The sequence below is a fragment of the Cricetulus griseus genome, chromosome 5, assembly GCF_003668045.3.
Source record: "Cricetulus griseus strain 17A/GY chromosome 5, alternate assembly CriGri-PICRH-1.0, whole genome shotgun sequence".
Taxonomy (NCBI): domain Eukaryota; kingdom Metazoa; phylum Chordata; class Mammalia; order Rodentia; family Cricetidae; genus Cricetulus; species Cricetulus griseus.
This window is the reverse complement of record NC_048598.1, coordinates 77,633,871-77,650,342: the sequence shown is the minus strand read 5'-3', so window position 1 is coordinate 77,650,342 and position 16,472 is coordinate 77,633,871. Positions and strand designations below refer to the sequence as shown.

Here is a 16,472-nt window from a genome sequence, read left to right as displayed (position 1 = left end):
AGGAAACCCTCAGGACGTGAGTTAGCAGTGAGAACCCAAGGTGCAGGCTGAAATGGAAACATGCTATAAACAGAGTGAGGAGACAACAGACTTAAGGAAAAACAGCTGTCTCGGGATCTGACATCCAAAAGCCACATCTGTGGCCTAGGATCAGTCTTGTATGTTTAAAAGAGGAATGTGGAGGGGCCCGATGCAGGCCTTCAAGGAGGGATGCAAGCTCTCCAAGGCCCGATGCAGGCCCTGCAAAGCCAAATGCAAGCTCTCCAAGGCCTGATGCAGGCCCTCCAAAGCCAAATGCAAGCTCTCCAAGGCCTGATGCAGGGCCTGCAAGGTTGGATGCAAGCTCTCCAAGGCCTGATGCAGGGCCTGCAAGGTTGGATGCAAGCTCTTCAAGGCCTAATTCAGGCTCTGCAAATTTCTCTCTTTTTGTTTCCTCGAGATTCTTTGTGTATTCTGCCCAGAGTGCTGCCAGGGATGGATGAAATGAACTCATATTGTCATGTTTCTGAAGTAACAATACTTAGAAGTTAACTTTAGAATGATGTATGGAGAAGGTATTTCACCTGTTTTGTTCTAAAACAAATAAATAAGACAAACAAAAAAAGCACTTATTATTCAAGATGTTTGCTTTGCCAAATGAAACTTCTGGAAATCTCAAGATAGACTCTTCAAATATTTCCTATTTCAGACAAGTGTTAGTGTTGAGGAATTGCCTAAGTGGATAAAATGCTTGCCACATGAGTGTGAGGACTCATGTAGTACTGGGCACAGGAGCATGTGTCTGTAATTCTGGTACTCCTAGGGTGAGCTGAAGGGAGAGAAGAGAATTCCTCAGTCTGTGGGCTAGCCTGACCTAAAGAGAAGTGAGTAAGAGACCCTTACTGAAGGTGAAGACTGGCACCTGAGGTTGTTCTCTGACCTCCACTTGCATGCCTGCACACACAGGCACACAGGCATAAGTGTGCACAAGGACACCCCTCCCCACACACACACGTGTGCACACACACATATGGGGGTTATAACTTGGAAGCTAAAAGTAGATCATGTTCTCATGAAGCCCCAGGGGAAATGAAGAGCATCTATTTCAGTACTAGCACAAGTGTGTTACGCAGGCCCTTGACTTTCTCATTGTGTTTCTTTTTCATGCCATCAAATCCTGGCACATGCTGTAGGAGGCTCGATTAAAGGAAGCAGATCAAGTGTGCTCCATAGATAGGTCAGTTCTGTATCTCTTTTAGTAGATGCAGAGGAGAATAAAGAGTAGAGATTACCTGCCACCCTTGGGTATCCTCCTCCTTCCCCACAATCTTTATAGTGCACTGTGGATACTTCCGTTTCCTCTTCTGTGACTTTTTCATGCCATCTGAAGACTACCATAACTGATGTGGAACTTGGCCTAGGGTCCTGTAAATAATAGCCTGGGAAACTTCATTCTATCTTTATTACTCCCTTTCATTCTCCACTCCATAAAATTCCTCTTTTTAACTTATCTCTGTTTTGCAACAAATACTGCAATAAGAATCTTATGTGCATGGTCACATACGTTTGAGCAATTTGAAATTTTACCCAATATAAACTAAGCCTCTACAAATAATAGTGCTTTGGTTACAGGATGTAACCTTGTTTTGTGGTGAGGAGGAGTGTTTAAATAAGGGATCCCTGGTGATCAGTAATTGTAGTTTGACTGGACAGGTAGAAAATTCAGCAAACAGCGAAAAGAAACAATAGGCAGTGACCCTGGACTCCTAGAAAAAACAGTGTGGGATGGTCCACTGAGAAAATGTCCATCTGGTCTCTGCCCACAGTGTGTGGCTCAGTCCTCTTGCAGTTTCCGCTGGAGAGACGTTATAGGGTCTCAGCATTTGATTAAGTCAATTGGGACCTAAATCATGTGCTTGATTTATTTGTAATAACATGTATTTTCTTCCTCCTTCCCTCCCTCCCTCCTTCTCTTTCTTTCTTTCTTTACTTTTTCAAGGCAGGGTTTCTTTGTGTAGCCCTGTCTGTCCTGGAACTCTGTAGACAAGATTGACCTCACAGAGATCCACCTGCCTCTGCCTCTGCCTCTGCCTCTGCCTCTGCCTCTGCCTCTGCCTCTGCCTCTCTGCCTCTCTGCTCTCTCCTCTCTGCCTCTCTGCCTCTCTGCCTCTCTGCCTCTCTGCCTCTCTGCCTCTCTGCCTCTCTGCCTCTCTGCCTCTCTGCCTCTCTGCCTCTCTGCCTCTCTGCCTCTCTGCCTCTCTGCCTCTCTGCCTCTCCTCTGCCTCTCTGCCTCTCTGCCTCTGCCTCTCTGCCTCTGCCTCTACCTCTCTGCCTCTGCCTCTACCTCTCTGCCTCTGCCTCTGCCTCTACCTCTACCTCTCTGCCCCTACCTCTGCCTCTGCCTCTGCCTCCTGAGTGCTGTGGTTAAAGGCCACAGCCACCACCATGACTGGTTGTATTTCCTCTTCTTGTAATGTAAAGGTGTTGAGTTACATCAAAGTCACTTATCCCTTGAGTTACACAGGCCGAATGTGGTAGATGTGGGCTCTGGTGTCGGGACTATATTGTGTGTCTCCTTTCCTCCTCCTTCTCCTCTCCCTCATCCCTTTCTTTTCTTTCTGTTTGTTTTCCTCCTCTCAATTCCCAATTTATGATTCTTCTGCCTCTACCCTCCTTTGGAGTGCTGAGATTACCAGTATTGGCCAATATACCCAACCACTTCCATTTTCTTAATAGATTCCTTCTGTTTTGTTTTGTTTTTTAACCTCGTCTGATGTTGAAGAGAAACTTGCTGCAATGGAAGGGCTCAGATTGCATAGTTCTTTCTTGGAAGAACTATCTAGAACTGCTTGATCACAATCTGGAGAAAGTAGGTGGATTTTAGTCAGACTACCTGAGAATAATCAGATAGAAAAGAGTCCCCTGGGTGCTCACTTTTTTTGTGTGTGTATGAGTTGTTGATATGTCTCCGTATACCACAGAAGAGAATAATTGTATCTTCCTAAAACAAACACGTAGCCTTAGGACTTCGCATCCTTTTAGTAGCCACACAATTAAAATTTTATTTTGTTCACAGAAAATGACCTGATAGTGAAACAAAGATACATGGTGAGCCAGATTCCTTCCATCTGTCCAGGTGTTCAGCTGGGGACATCTTGGCTTTCCCGGATGCTCATGGCATCCATTAGTATTTTTGTTTGTGGAGCATCTAAGATGATGTAATATTCTTTGCAGTGGTGATCTTCTCTATGGGGTTGTCAAACCAAAGAGTTCTTTGTTAAGGACCTTGGGAAGGGCTTAATAGTCAAACCAGAGACTAAATGACCTGGTGGAGGCTAGAATGGGAGAGTTATCTGGGGAAGTGTCAAATTCACCATGAACTAGCCCCAGATGCAGTGACTCTGAGGTCCAATCAACCCACTATCTCAAGAATGATGGTGTAGATGGCAGAACTACTACCTTTATTTTTTGAGATGAGAATTATTCCCTAAGCATACAGTACACAAATTTACCAACTTGAAATATGTTTGATAGGGCAACTAATTTTCTATGTGTGTTTTGCTTTGTTTTACTGAATTTATTACTGCGAGGGTCCTGAACAACCATTTGCCATTTATATTTTCTGAAACCTAATTATTGAGAAATATAGGGGCCATAAAAATTCAGTATTCTGGGATTATAGAAAGAGAGACAACATGGATCAGAGTCAGAAAACTGGTGTGTTGGCCAAATTTTGCTCACCAATTTTTTTATATATAAAAATCATATATTATACACTATGACAGGTTTCATTATGATATTTTCGAGATTATGTGCATTATATTTTAATCATATTCACTCCCATTGCCGTCTCTTCGCCCTCTACTCCTACCAATCTTTTTCTCTTTCCAGCTATTTCCCCTTTTACGTTTTGTGTGTAATGTAATGCATTTAATCAGGGCTGCTTACAGATGCATGGGTGAGAACTGTTTGCAGGAACACAGGCACCTTATCAGTGGCTACACCATGACAGAAAATGTCTCTGCCAGCCAATATTACCTGCCTGTTGACCTCAGGGAGAGGTGGGGCTTTATGAATCCCTCCCTACCTTATGACAGGAAGTTGGGCCTAATCTTGACATGGTCCTGCGCAGGTTGTCATCGCTACTGTGAGCTCAAGTTCCCAATGACTGTGTCATACCGAGAAACCAACATTCCACAGCAACTTCTTCTCTCTTCGCCTCTCACCACACCCTCTTCTGTGATGTTCCCTGACTCTTGAAGGGAATGAAAAACATGTCCTACTTATGGATGGGTAGTCAACAGTCACATATTCTCAGCACTCTGACCAGTTATGAGTCCCTGACAGTACTGCTACCCACTGCAAAAACTATTGTCCTTGACCAAAGCTGGCAGAACAATAAGCCATCCACTTAAATATAAATGTTTAGAGCAGCAGTTCTCAACCTTCCTAGTACCACAGCCCTTTCCTACAGTTCCTCATGTCGTGGTTACCCCCAACCATAAGTTTATTTTCATTGCTACTTCGTAACTGCAATTTTGCTGTTGCTATGAATGATAATGTAAATGTCTGATATGCAGGATATCTGATATGTGACTCCTGTGAAAGGGTTGTTCAACTCCCAAAGGGGTCATGACCCACAGATTTAGAGAACCACTGATTTAGAGGGCAGCTTGATTGGTACATCCTCATGTCCACTTGGCAAAAGAACAACATAGCTTACCCACTAGTACCTATGACCTCCATAGCCATAGGCATTTGACCATTATAATAACAGATATGAGTTCCATCCTGTAGAGTAGGCCTCCAAATCAATTGAAGAGCAGTTGTCACCGCGCCCCCCCCCCCGCAAAAAGGGGCTTGCTGCTATTGCACCAGGGGACGCATCTTTCTTAGCATATTGGTATTGTAGTATGCAGGGTTTGCACTGACTAAGACTCAGCAGTTGTTTTTGTATATAAAGCTTTATTGAAACATAGCTATGCTCATTTATGTCTTCTTTCTCACTGTAACTGCAGTGATGAATAATTATGATAGAGACCATATGGCTTGGAACATTTACTATCTGGTCCTTTACTAAAAACATCCAACAGTTTCATGAAATTATTCACTCATTCATTTATTCATTATTTTATTGGTCTCCGACTCTGTTAATGACACTGGGGAGTGTAAAGATGAATGAAGCTATCTCTGATACCTGAGGACTTATAGGCTAACAAAGAAAGTCAGCCATCATCTGACAAGGCAGAGTGTAGTGTTTACTATCAAGGAGAAATAACAAAGTTGTTGTGGTAGCTCAGAGATGGTAAGGGGAAGGTATTGAGCTACGCACAGATATTGCTTCCATAACTGTGGCTCTCAGTAATTTCCCAATAGGAACTTCATGAGAAATAAAAGTCATTTCTTTTATGGAGTTTTATAAATTGTAGTATTCAAAGGGTGGAAATGATTTCAGATATTACTTTTGTGCAAATGCCTTTATCTGGATGTAAGCTTCCTGTCACTATGGAGATAATCATACTTATAAAAATGTTGAAGGTTTGAAGGAAGGCTGCAGATAGAAGGAATCCATTTTCACTTTTTACGACTGTTCACTCAATGAAATAAAAATAAATGCCATAGATCTCAAAGGATTTTGAAGGAGAACCACCCAAACATCCAAGGAAGTCTTAAAAACAAGATAGAATTATGGACTACTAGCCATGCAATAGTGTGAGTCAATGGCAATTGCAGCTCTTCCTTCTGTAGAATGGCATTGAGTCTAAGTGTAAGTGAGCTTTTGGTAAACTTCTCCTGGCTTGTTGAAATCCTTTAAGGGTTCATCCACCTACCCCAGGGGAGAATCCCCACATGCAAATCCCCTTTCCAGATTGAGACTGTTGAGATTAGTGCCTACCTTCTCACTTAAACTTAGTTGGTTGATTTGACAAAGGCTTCTAGAATTCCAGGTACTTTAAAAGTGAGATTCCTTCAGTTCTACTTCCAGCAGGATGTCAAAATTGTTGGCTAAATTCCAGCCACTCATTCTTTATATTCTTAGCCCCAAAGGGACCAGAGCTAATGCAATGCAGTCTTCACTTAGGATATAACTCAGAAGTACTACCCGCACAGAGCATAATATTGTGATAGATTAAGTGAGTGCATTTAGTGAGAAAGCTACTGAAAGAAGCTATCAGATACCCAATAAGGTAACAGAAATGGTTTAAGAAGCACCAAGCCCAAGAAGTTCAAGTTCCTCCTAGCCTGAGGCCCCTGCATTTAGCCATCTGACAGCACTGCCTGGGAGCCCCTGCCTTCTCTCACAGAGAAACAGAGAGCAGCTTGGCCCCAGCCCTTTCCCAACCTCTCCAGAGCCCGGTTGCCAAGAGAGCAGAAGCTGCTCAGATAGAGTGCAGAGGAGGAGGACACAGCCGTCTTGCGTGGAAAGCACATGTCAGGGCATTTACTGACAAGTAGGTATAATTACCGCATACACATATGAGGGCTGCATTATATCAAAACTGTCTAAATAAACAGAGACTCCACTGTCTCCTTCCAGCCCCACTGGGTATTTATGAATGGGATTGCTTCCTCATTTTCTTCTAATGTCAGCAGCAGGGAAGTCAGAGAGCACTGCCTCTTAAATGAGGAAGACCGAAAATTCACGTGCTTGCACCCAGTGCTGCAATAATGCTGTAGACTGGCTTTCTCATTCACTCTCCCATTGCCAGGGCTGCCTGCCCCCTTCCAGTCCCTGTGGGAGTTGTCCCGAGTTTTGATTTCCAGGGATCACTTTTGAAGACCCAGCAATGCTTAGGTGATATTGAATTACTGATTACCCTCTGGTTTTGTTCCCACTGGAGGCTTTCTGGACAGCCACTGATGTGTCCCATTTAAAGCCCTCAGTGGCATGAACTCTCTGGGTTTCTGCCCACATCACTGCATTCCTAGGATGCCATTCACAGGCCTTAGCAGATCATCTGACAGTGCCTGTGAGGTCAACTCACTTCATACATAATGAGATGCTCACAGCCACCAGAAAGCCTTTTTGCTCTGTCTCTCCTTGGGCAAGCATACATGCTCCACTGCCCCTGGTTCCTTGGTGAGGAGCCTCTGCGTCCCACTTAGTTTCACATGATTTAGTGCTGAGCAGGGTAGGAAAGTGATTGCATCCTCTACTGGGCCCCACAGAACAGTCACCACCCACACTGTTTATTCAGACTGGGATCTTGGCCATTTGGGGTTTAAGCCAGAAGGAAAGGGGAAAAAACCAACCCTGGAATGAACGCTTTTGAAACTCTGTATTCAGGATGAAATGTGGCCAAGGATTCTTTTTAAAATCTATTTAAAATCAATTAGTGGGATCATATTTTCATGTACAGTGGATTGTTAGCAAAAGCTAATTGTCTCTGTTCTCACCCAGAGTTTGAGCTTGGGGTAGATGCCCTGCCATTAGAATCAGCCCTCTGTTTTGCCCCAGTGGCTGATGCTAGTACCAAACTATGTGTGGGCAGTTGGGTAACCCTGACCTTTGACCAGCTTTCCATATGAGAACAAGGAGAGAGGTGTGAGGAGGAGAGACTGATGTAAACAAGCCTGTTGGGCAGTCCCAGAGCTTCCCTTGGGGGAAGAGACTCCAAGGAGGCTTAGCCCAAAGTGTAGAGTAGGAGACAGCAAGGGGCAGATCACAGGCCTGGGGAGGAGGAGCAGATCACAGGCCTGGGGAGGAGCCTCCAAGAGGTTTCTTGTCCATCTGTCTCTAGTCAGGACAGAAAATTATCGCAGACATGGGAGATTGTATCGTAGTTTTAAAGATCTCAAGAGGAGATTCCGGAACCTCCCTTGGTTACCCACCCTGCTATTTAGCAGTTCCTCCAGCCAGGAAATTCTTTCTTATTTGCAGCCTCAAATGTGCATGCGGTACTGCTTTGGGAGAAGCTCCAGGCCCAGACCACTCCCACAGCATGTTTACTCCTCTGATGGGATGGAGCCTATTACTGGCTTCTCCTTTAACTGCAGGGGCTTAGAAATCCTTCTAGAACAGTCTATAGGCAGCCCAAGATGGAACAGGGCAGAGGGGAGGCTAGGGGCCTGAGGAATGGCATTGATGAGTATTAAACAGGTTATGGATACTACTTCTGGGCACTTTGTGTATTTACTGAACTAAAGAACAAAGTGACAAGCCAGAGAGTGAGCTTTTGACCATGTGCATGTGGAAGAGGCTGAAGCTCCTGCAGATTTTAAAAGAAAAGGAAAAAGAATCACCAAATGGGGCTGGAGAGATGGCCCAGTGGTTAAGAGCACTGACTACTTGTCCAGAGGACTGGGGTTTAATTCCCAGCACCCATATGGCTGCTCACAGCTGATCCGAAGCCCTCACACAGACATATGTGCAGGTAAAGCACCAATGTATATAAAATTAAAAACAATCCCCTCCCCAAATCCCCCTGGAACCTAGAGGCTGGGATTTCACTGGACTCCAGATGAATTCTTTCCCTAGCTTTCAGTACAAGGAGCCAGGTCGGAAAGGGGCTAAGCTGGTGTGTTTGCCTACCATGACAAGGCCCTGGCTTCACTACCAGTAAACCAAGAGCACCTTGTGCTTGTAATCCTAGCATTTGCAAGGTGGAGGCAGGAAGATCAGATCTTCAAGGTCATCCTCAGCTACATAGTGGGTTTCAGAGTAGCAGTGATGCAAATAATACAAACAAGGGGTCTGGAGAGGGCTCGGCCCATGTGTGGTGTACTCCCAGTTTCCAGCATCCAGTACCTCTAGTAGTGCCTCTAGCCCCAGAGGGATCTAACACCCTCTTCTGGCCTTTTCAAGCACCACACACATGTAGCATACACTCATAAATGCACATACAGATAAAGTCTAAAGAAAACAAATAAGTAACTAAGCGCTAAGAACCAGAGAGGGTAAGAGACCCACCACAGGCAAGATCTGGGGTCACATGTCATTGCAGGGGTACTCCTGTCCTTGACTCTACTGACTGAATGCTGCTCTTCTCTCACTTCCCCGTCCTTGTCCTCTTCTTCCTCCTCAGCTGATGTGTAGTGAAGACTCCGCTTCTCCACAGTGAGTTACAGACCCATTGAAAAGACATCAGATGACCCGAGCAGCTGGTTGGTTCCCTTTTTATTGGATTATGTCATTGCTTTTCTTTAGGCAGAGATTTGTCTCCTCCACCCAGCTCCCCAGTGTACTTGCCTCAAGTAGCAGTTCCCAGTGTTAAATGAATGACTCAGTGAGTGACATGGTGTTCCTAGTGTGATGAGTGAGGAGGCTCTGAGCGCTGAAACAGTAAACCGCATGCCCACTGTGGGGGCCACAGGCCCTGCCATTTAATACAATGCTCATGATGATCCTGCCCTGTGCCCCTCAACAGTTCGAGGAGTCTCACAGGCGTGGCCAGAGGAGGTGTTGTCATTGGGTCAGCAGCACCCAACTAAGGTGGCTATTGGCAATTTCTTATGGGACCTCTAAAATACAGGAAGATGGAGGAGAAGGGCAGGTGAATATCATTTGCACACAACCTCTTAAAACATTACCTTCAATCCCAGCACCAGGGAGGCAGGGGCAGGCAGATCTCTGTGAGTTCAAGGCTAGCCTGGTCTACAGAGTGAGTTCCGGGACAGCCAGGGCTACACAGAGAAACCATATCTTGAAAAACCAAACCAACAAAACCTTCAAAAATTATGAAACTTAAAAATGCAAAACAGTGCAGAGAATAATGTAAACACTGAACACCCACAGCTCATTTAATAAATATATTTTTTCTTTTCTTTTCTTTTCTTTTCTTTTTCTCTTTTTCCTTTTTTTTTTTTTTTTTTTGGTAGCCCAGTCTGGCCTGGAACTCACTAGTAAGTTCAGCCTGGCCTTAAAACTCTCACAGTCCTCCTGCCTCTGCCTCCCTAGTGCTGGGATTAGAGTTGTACACCCACCACATCACATTTCAACCACAGTTTATAAAAGATTTGTAGAGAAACTAACTCTTAAGTCTTCCTCTGTAATGCCTGTGATAGTGTCCTACCCCAGTACTCTCAAAAAGGATCCACTCACACCTGTGGTGTTAGTGTCTGATGAATTTTCCTATGCAGTTACCTACTGTAGTGATGCCTATTACTGCTCTCTGACTTTAAAATGCACAGTTATATTCTCACAAGATAATCTACTGCAACTTGTATTATCACTTGAAATATTATTTTCGAAACTTATCCTAAGTTATGTTATCTTGTTCCTTTAACTTCTGTATTGCTGTAGACTGAATATTTGTATTACTGTCAAATTCAGATGTTGAGTCCTAACTCCATTGTGGTGTCATTAGGAGGAGGGACTTTTCCCAGGAGGAGAGGCGATAACAGGAGTAGTGCTTAATGATCAGGGTTAGTGACAGTCTAAAGGATATTCTTGAGATCTTGCTCAGTCCTTTCGGGTGCATCATGAGGAGACGTTGAGTGGGAAAGCCAAGCCCCAGTGAACTTGCCAGCACCCTGGTCTTGGATTTTCAGCCTCCAGAGCTGAGAAATAAATGGCTATTGTCTTGTAGCAGTCCTCCAAACAGTCTCTTCCTATGAATGTGCCACAGTACATCCCTTCCCTCATCATGGGGCTCTGGAGGGTTTCTGCAGTTTTGGTTTGTAAGTAGTGACGGTCATGAGTGTCTCTGGATGCATTTCCAAGTGGGCATGTTGAGTTCTCCGATGTAGAAGGGAATGGGATTCTCAAGTCTTCAAGCAAAGATGTAAGAAACTTTGGAGTTGCCAGAGCCTTCTCAGTGCACCCTGCTGCAGTCCTGTGAGGGCCTGGCTCTCACATCTTTTGCAGCTCTTGGCATGGCTAGGTTTTGAGGTTTGCTGATATGCTGGGTTAGAGGGCATCTTGGCATAGTTCTTTTTATTCTCTTGAGTTTGGACCATCTTCCCCACAGTTTTAAAAGTTGTTTAGGACCTTTTTTTGTACTTATTTGTGGATTTATTTTGGGAGCAAGAATAGTGGATTATTTTTTGTTTTCTTGTAGTTGACCAAATGTTCACTATCCATTATGGGTACTTACAAGAAATGTCTACCTCCTGACTGTATCTTGCTTTTAAATGTTACTTTGGGTTTTCAGCATCTTTTGTCACATAAGAAAATTGGAAATCAGTTATGTCATTTTTTGCTTTATGTTTTATACATTTGTGTAATTCTCTAATCTGAATATATTTTATGTTGAAAACATGTTCTTTTTCTAAATGTTTTAAAGTTCACTGGTTCTATTGGGATTTGAAGCTTATTTGGGGGGAATGTGAGTTAGAGATGGTTTTCTCCTCACATGGATTAACAATTGCCCCACCTGTTAAAAAAATTCAGCCTCATCCTTTTCAATTTTGTGTTATTACCTCTCACATATGAAGATCTCTCTCTCTCTCTTTCCTCTCTCTCTCTCTCTCATAGGTTTAGTCGTCTATGTCTGAACTATGCCATTTTAATTAGAAAATATATGTACATATCAATATCTTAGTCCCTATCTTATTCTTTTCCAAAATTATCTTCACTAGTTTTGAAATCTCACTTTTCTGTATATGGTCAGCTAAACATGACCATAAAACACCCTTTCTGGGACTGAATATGAGCTTCATTTGGCTTATGCACTAGCCTGGGGCTCTTCATGTTGGTGTTGGCTTTCGTGACCTCTGAGCATACTGTACTTCCGTTTATTTAGGCCTCAAAGCTTTCAGCCAAGTTATATGTGTGCGTATATACACAATATTTCATTATATTGCATCTTTCTACACATCTACTCATAGGCACCTGCTAGTCTCTTGCTATCGCTGATGGAATTTTATAAAAATTGCATTTTCTAAAATGTTCATACTAACATATAAGGGCATGTTGATCTTTCCAGAATCCCAGCCAAACTCCTGTAATTATGTGTGATTTATCACGGTTCTCTATATGGGCAACCACCTGTAGACAATGCCACTGTTCCTTTACTCCTCGTCCTGGTGGCTCTTACTCCTTCTCTATTGGATTGCACTACTGGCATGTCTCACACAGTGACAATGGGGTGGTTGGAGAGAGGTGGTGTTTGTTCAGTTCCTAATTTTAGAGTGACTGTTCCTAAGGTGCACTGTATGCTCTCAGTGCAGGAGTTTCTGGACAGACTTCTGTCTGTGCCTTGGTCCTGCCACTGTCCTGGCATCTCTCTTCTCCATAGGCATCCCTCTACTTTACTCTTGCATTCAATCCATTCTGTTCTTTCTTTCTTTCTTTTTTTTTTCTCTCACTTTTGTAGCAGAAGTCTATCAAACTGGATCCATAGGAGATACATTCACAGTTTGGATTTTCTCTATCTCCTCACATGATAGCTTTACAAGAAGATGTATGCCAAAAGTCGGCTGTTGATCTGAGGTTTGAAGACATGGCTCTAATGATGCTATCTGCTAGGGCTACTGTTAGAAGGAGAATCCATCCTGGTGGCTCATGCTTTGCATTGCATTGCTTTACTTTCTGCCTAGAACTGCATAGCCTTTGCACTTCCCTTGTGTTTAAACTTCACATTGGCTTTCTCATTTGTGGGTTTGTTTTCACCTATGTGCTGAGCAATTGGTGAGTTCTTTTCCCCTTTCCCATACTTGCTTTCTCTGTGACCTCTGCTTCCTGAAGTCTTAATTTAGGTGTTGTTGTTCCCTGGCCCTGCCTTCTGATCTTCTCACATTTCACCCCGCCCCCCGTTTCCCATCTATTTGTCATTTTTCAGCATTTTTAGATAATTTCTCTAATTTCAATTTCTAATCCACCAATTTGGTTTTCATTTCTGTAATCTTAAATTTCCTCTTTTCATCTATAAATAAGTTTTTAACACATTCTGTTCTGTTTTCAGAGTGTGTGAGCTTTTGTAATTAGTTTTTTTTTTTTTTTGCAAGTTTCTTTTTCCTCTGCATTGCTGTCTATCTGTGTCTGGGGTTCTAGCTGTCACCTAGAAGCCTTCCTGGTATGTCTTGGCTACCTGCTCACTTTTAAAATGGAAGAATTACAGAACTTATTGGAAACTTTGAGGTTGCCCAAGGATAATGTCAACTTTGAGCATTGCTGTAGAATGATACGTTGATGCCATTTGATTGGAGAACTCATGATGTAAGTCCTGAGGCTCTTTGTCGGTGCCCAGGAAATGCTCTGATTGTTGAGAAAGTCTAAAGGGCCAACACCTATCTGCCCCAGTGCTGGGCATGGAAGGGGGCAATAGGCCTGCAAGGATTAGCCTTCAGCAGGTATATGTCTGTTTCATGTGAAGTAGGATATCTCACTGCCTAGGAACCCTCTCTTCAGAGGAAAAAAACCTCTGACATCACCATATGGGATGAGTAGATGTGGCTAAGAAGAAAGTCTACAGACCTAGGGACTTAATTAGTCCTCAAACAGCATTCTTCTCATCTTTTGGTGGCTCTTCCTGCCTCTCCCAGCTGCAGCTGCAAAGTTGACTAGTGATGCTTCAGAGACTGGTACATGCTGGGTCATCCCAACATCCTAACTCCTGTCTCAGGACTCTGCTTCTTTTGATCTGCTGGTAGTTTGATCACTTATCCATCTTTTCTATCTTCTAAAATCTTGTTATTATCACTCTTCAATGGACCCAGGTATATGTGGCTTGCAGCATGTAGGCCACATTCACTGCCTGAAATTTCAGGATGGCTATGAATGCAGTCCAAGGCAAAATCATAACCTTATTTAGAGCATTATGAGCTTCTTTGCAGCTTCTTTTTGTAACTTGATTGCATGCTTCACAAGCATGCACTTTACCGATGGCAAACTGGGTTACAATGTCAAAGGCTTGACATGTTGGTTAGGCTTTGCAGAGGGTCGCCTTCCTGAACTTTAGTAACTTATCAAGCGTAAACAATAGGACATACAGAGTGTTCAATTATTCACTTCTGCGAGGAACTCACAGATTAAATTTGGGTTTCTTTTCTTCAAATCTGTATTCTAACTCACTGTGTCTATTTTGTGTTGTTCCTCTGCTTTCTAAGCCTTCCCTGGAGTTACTTCCAAGATTTCTGTTTCCTTCTTTTTCAAATATACTTATTTCTTTCTCTTGTTTGACCCTATTGTTTTAGTATCATTCTTGTTTTTTTCTTTGATTACTGTAACAGCACTAAGCACAATAGTGTGCAATGCTGTTTTGTAGCCTTTCTCAATTGTGCTATTTCCAATTTTTAAGATGGGAGTTTTTAAGCTTTTCTTTCTTGGACAGGCCTTCATATCAGTGCTCCTCTGTCCCTTCACGTGTGTGTGTGTGTGTGTGTGTGTGTGTGTGTGTGTGTGTGTGTGTCAATGTGTGTGTGTCAGTGTGTGAGAGAGCATATGTGTGTGTTTATGTGTCTGTGTGTCAGTGAATGTATGCATGTGAGAGTATGTGTGTGGTGCATATGTGTCTCTGTGTGTGCATGTGTGTATGCATATATGTGTGTGTATAGATGTATGTGTGTGTATGTGCAGAGGTGTATGTATGCATGCACACACATGCAGGCATATTGACAAGTCCATTTTCACAGAGATTTGTTTTTTATGGATCTCTTGGCAGTCTTGAATTATGAAGTCTTTTTGTTTGCTTGCTTGTTTTGAGACAAAGTTGCACTATCCAGTGTTGGTAGCCTTAAACTGAAGGTGTAGTCCAGTCCTCAAATTTCCAATACACTTGCTTTAGCCTCCCAAGTGTTCTGCCATGCCCAGCTCTACATTGTGAAACTGTCACTAACTAGTGGTCACATATTTGATATCTCTGGAGACTTAGGGATTTTTAGTATCCTAGATTTGTGTTTACATTAATTTCTTGCCAGGTAGAATGAATTGGGACACTGTAACATCATGTGGCTTACTCTGGGGACTTTCCCAAAAGTGTGCTGAGCCATTGAAATCACTGTACACCTATGGCTTTTTCTACTGTTTACTCAGGACCAATGGGCAATGTTCTTACTCCCTTTTCATGAGAGCTTTTGAGGATTTTTAAGGGGGGGTGGTGTATGGCTGAATCAGGTCCTCCTACTTCATGCATGAACAAGGTCATCTTCCTGCTTGGGCATCAGAGTGCAGGCACCATCCCTGAGTCTCAATTGGGTAGCCGTGTTGGGGACTATGAAGTCAACTTCATTCCCCTCCCCTTCTCCCTTTGTTTACTCCAGGCTTAGTTCTGTGACCGTTTCTTAAGAATTTCACTTCTTTGCAGTAGGAAGGGATCCATACAATCAATCCAATGTTTGCCACTTGGAAATAAATAATACTCAAGTCTACCTTTGAATTAAGCCTGTTGCTTCTTGGTCTTTTGCTTAACATCAAGTGAGATAAACCTAGAGCATACTACACAGAGCCTGGAATTGATTCTAAGAGATCTGGACTGTTAGAGGTAATGCTTCTTTAGGGGCAGGGGAGATGGCTCATTGTTAAAGTGCTTGCTGTGTAAGCAGTAGAACCCAAATTTGAATTCTCCACATTCACGTAAAACCCAAGTGTGGTGGCATCACAATCATGAAACCCCAGTGCTAGGGGACTAGAGAAAGAATGATTGCCAAGTTTGCTGGAACCAAAATGGTAAATTCCAGGTTGAGTGAAAAGCCTTTCTCAAAAACAGAGAAAAGTAAAGAAAGACACCTGATGTTAGCCTCTGAAACCCTCCTCCACTACCACACACACACACACACACACACACTCTCACACACGGTGGAGGGGGCATCTCTCCTACCATCCCACCCTCCACATTCTGTTAGCAGGAAGCTGGGATGAATTAGAAAGATGGCCACTGTTTTCTTACCACATCACAGGAGCACTGTTATACAGCCACCAGCTCTTGGCTGGTTGTCCAGTCACTTGGATCTGATGGTTGTTGAGCCTGAAATCACTCTGACATTTTGGGAAAACCACAGACTCTTTGTATTTTGTTTTTATTTTCTCTTCTGCCATATATGGTAATACTGCTTATAGAGTCCTTTAAGTGGTTTATGACAATCCAATTTTTTTCTCCTTTTAAATGAGATGGGGTGGGTTGTGGGTGTGTGTGTGGTGGGGTGGGGGGTGGATCGTGCACATGCCCATATAGAGATCTGAGATTGAAAGTGTGTCCTCTATCACTTTGTTTTCCTTCCCTCCCTCCCTCCCTCCCTCCCTCTCTTCCTTCCTTCTTTCCTCCCCACTCCTTTTTTCTTTTCTATTTGATGCAATCTCTAACTGGACCTGGAAGTTGCTATTTGGGATAGACTGATGACCAGCAAGTCCATCTGTTTCTGCCCACCTCCGGCTCTTTCCCCAAGTCCTGGGTACAGGCTCACGCTGTCAGGCCTGGTTTTCACATGGGTTCTGAGATCAGAAGTTTGGTTCTTGTGTTTGCACAACAAGTATGTTATCCATTGAGCCATCTCTTTAATACCGCCCCGTAGAAAATTACTCCCTTCCCTTCCCTTCCCTTCCCTTCCCTTCCCTTCCGTTCCCTTCCCTTCCCTTCCCTTCCCTCCCTTCCCCTTCTCTTCCCTCCATTCTCCTT

The 16,472-nt window shown here is 43.4% G+C and overlaps 1 protein-coding gene across 2 annotated transcripts in view; it reads left to right on the top strand.

Moving 5' to 3' along the window:
* Positions 1–16,472, top strand: part of Bcl2 (BCL2 apoptosis regulator) — a 171,284-nt gene that overhangs the window by 69,150 nt on the left and 85,662 nt on the right. The window contains exon 2 of one of the 2 annotated variants that reach the window (XM_027417862.2): positions 9,006–9,104. The exons of the other annotated variant lie outside the window; for it this stretch is intronic. Within the exon in view, the coding sequence (XP_027273663.1) occupies positions 9,006–9,041 (36 nt within the window). The 3' untranslated portion in view covers positions 9,042–9,104. Of the gene's footprint in view, positions 1–9,005; positions 9,105–16,472 lie in introns of those variants that run through there. 2 annotated transcript variants of the gene reach the window in all.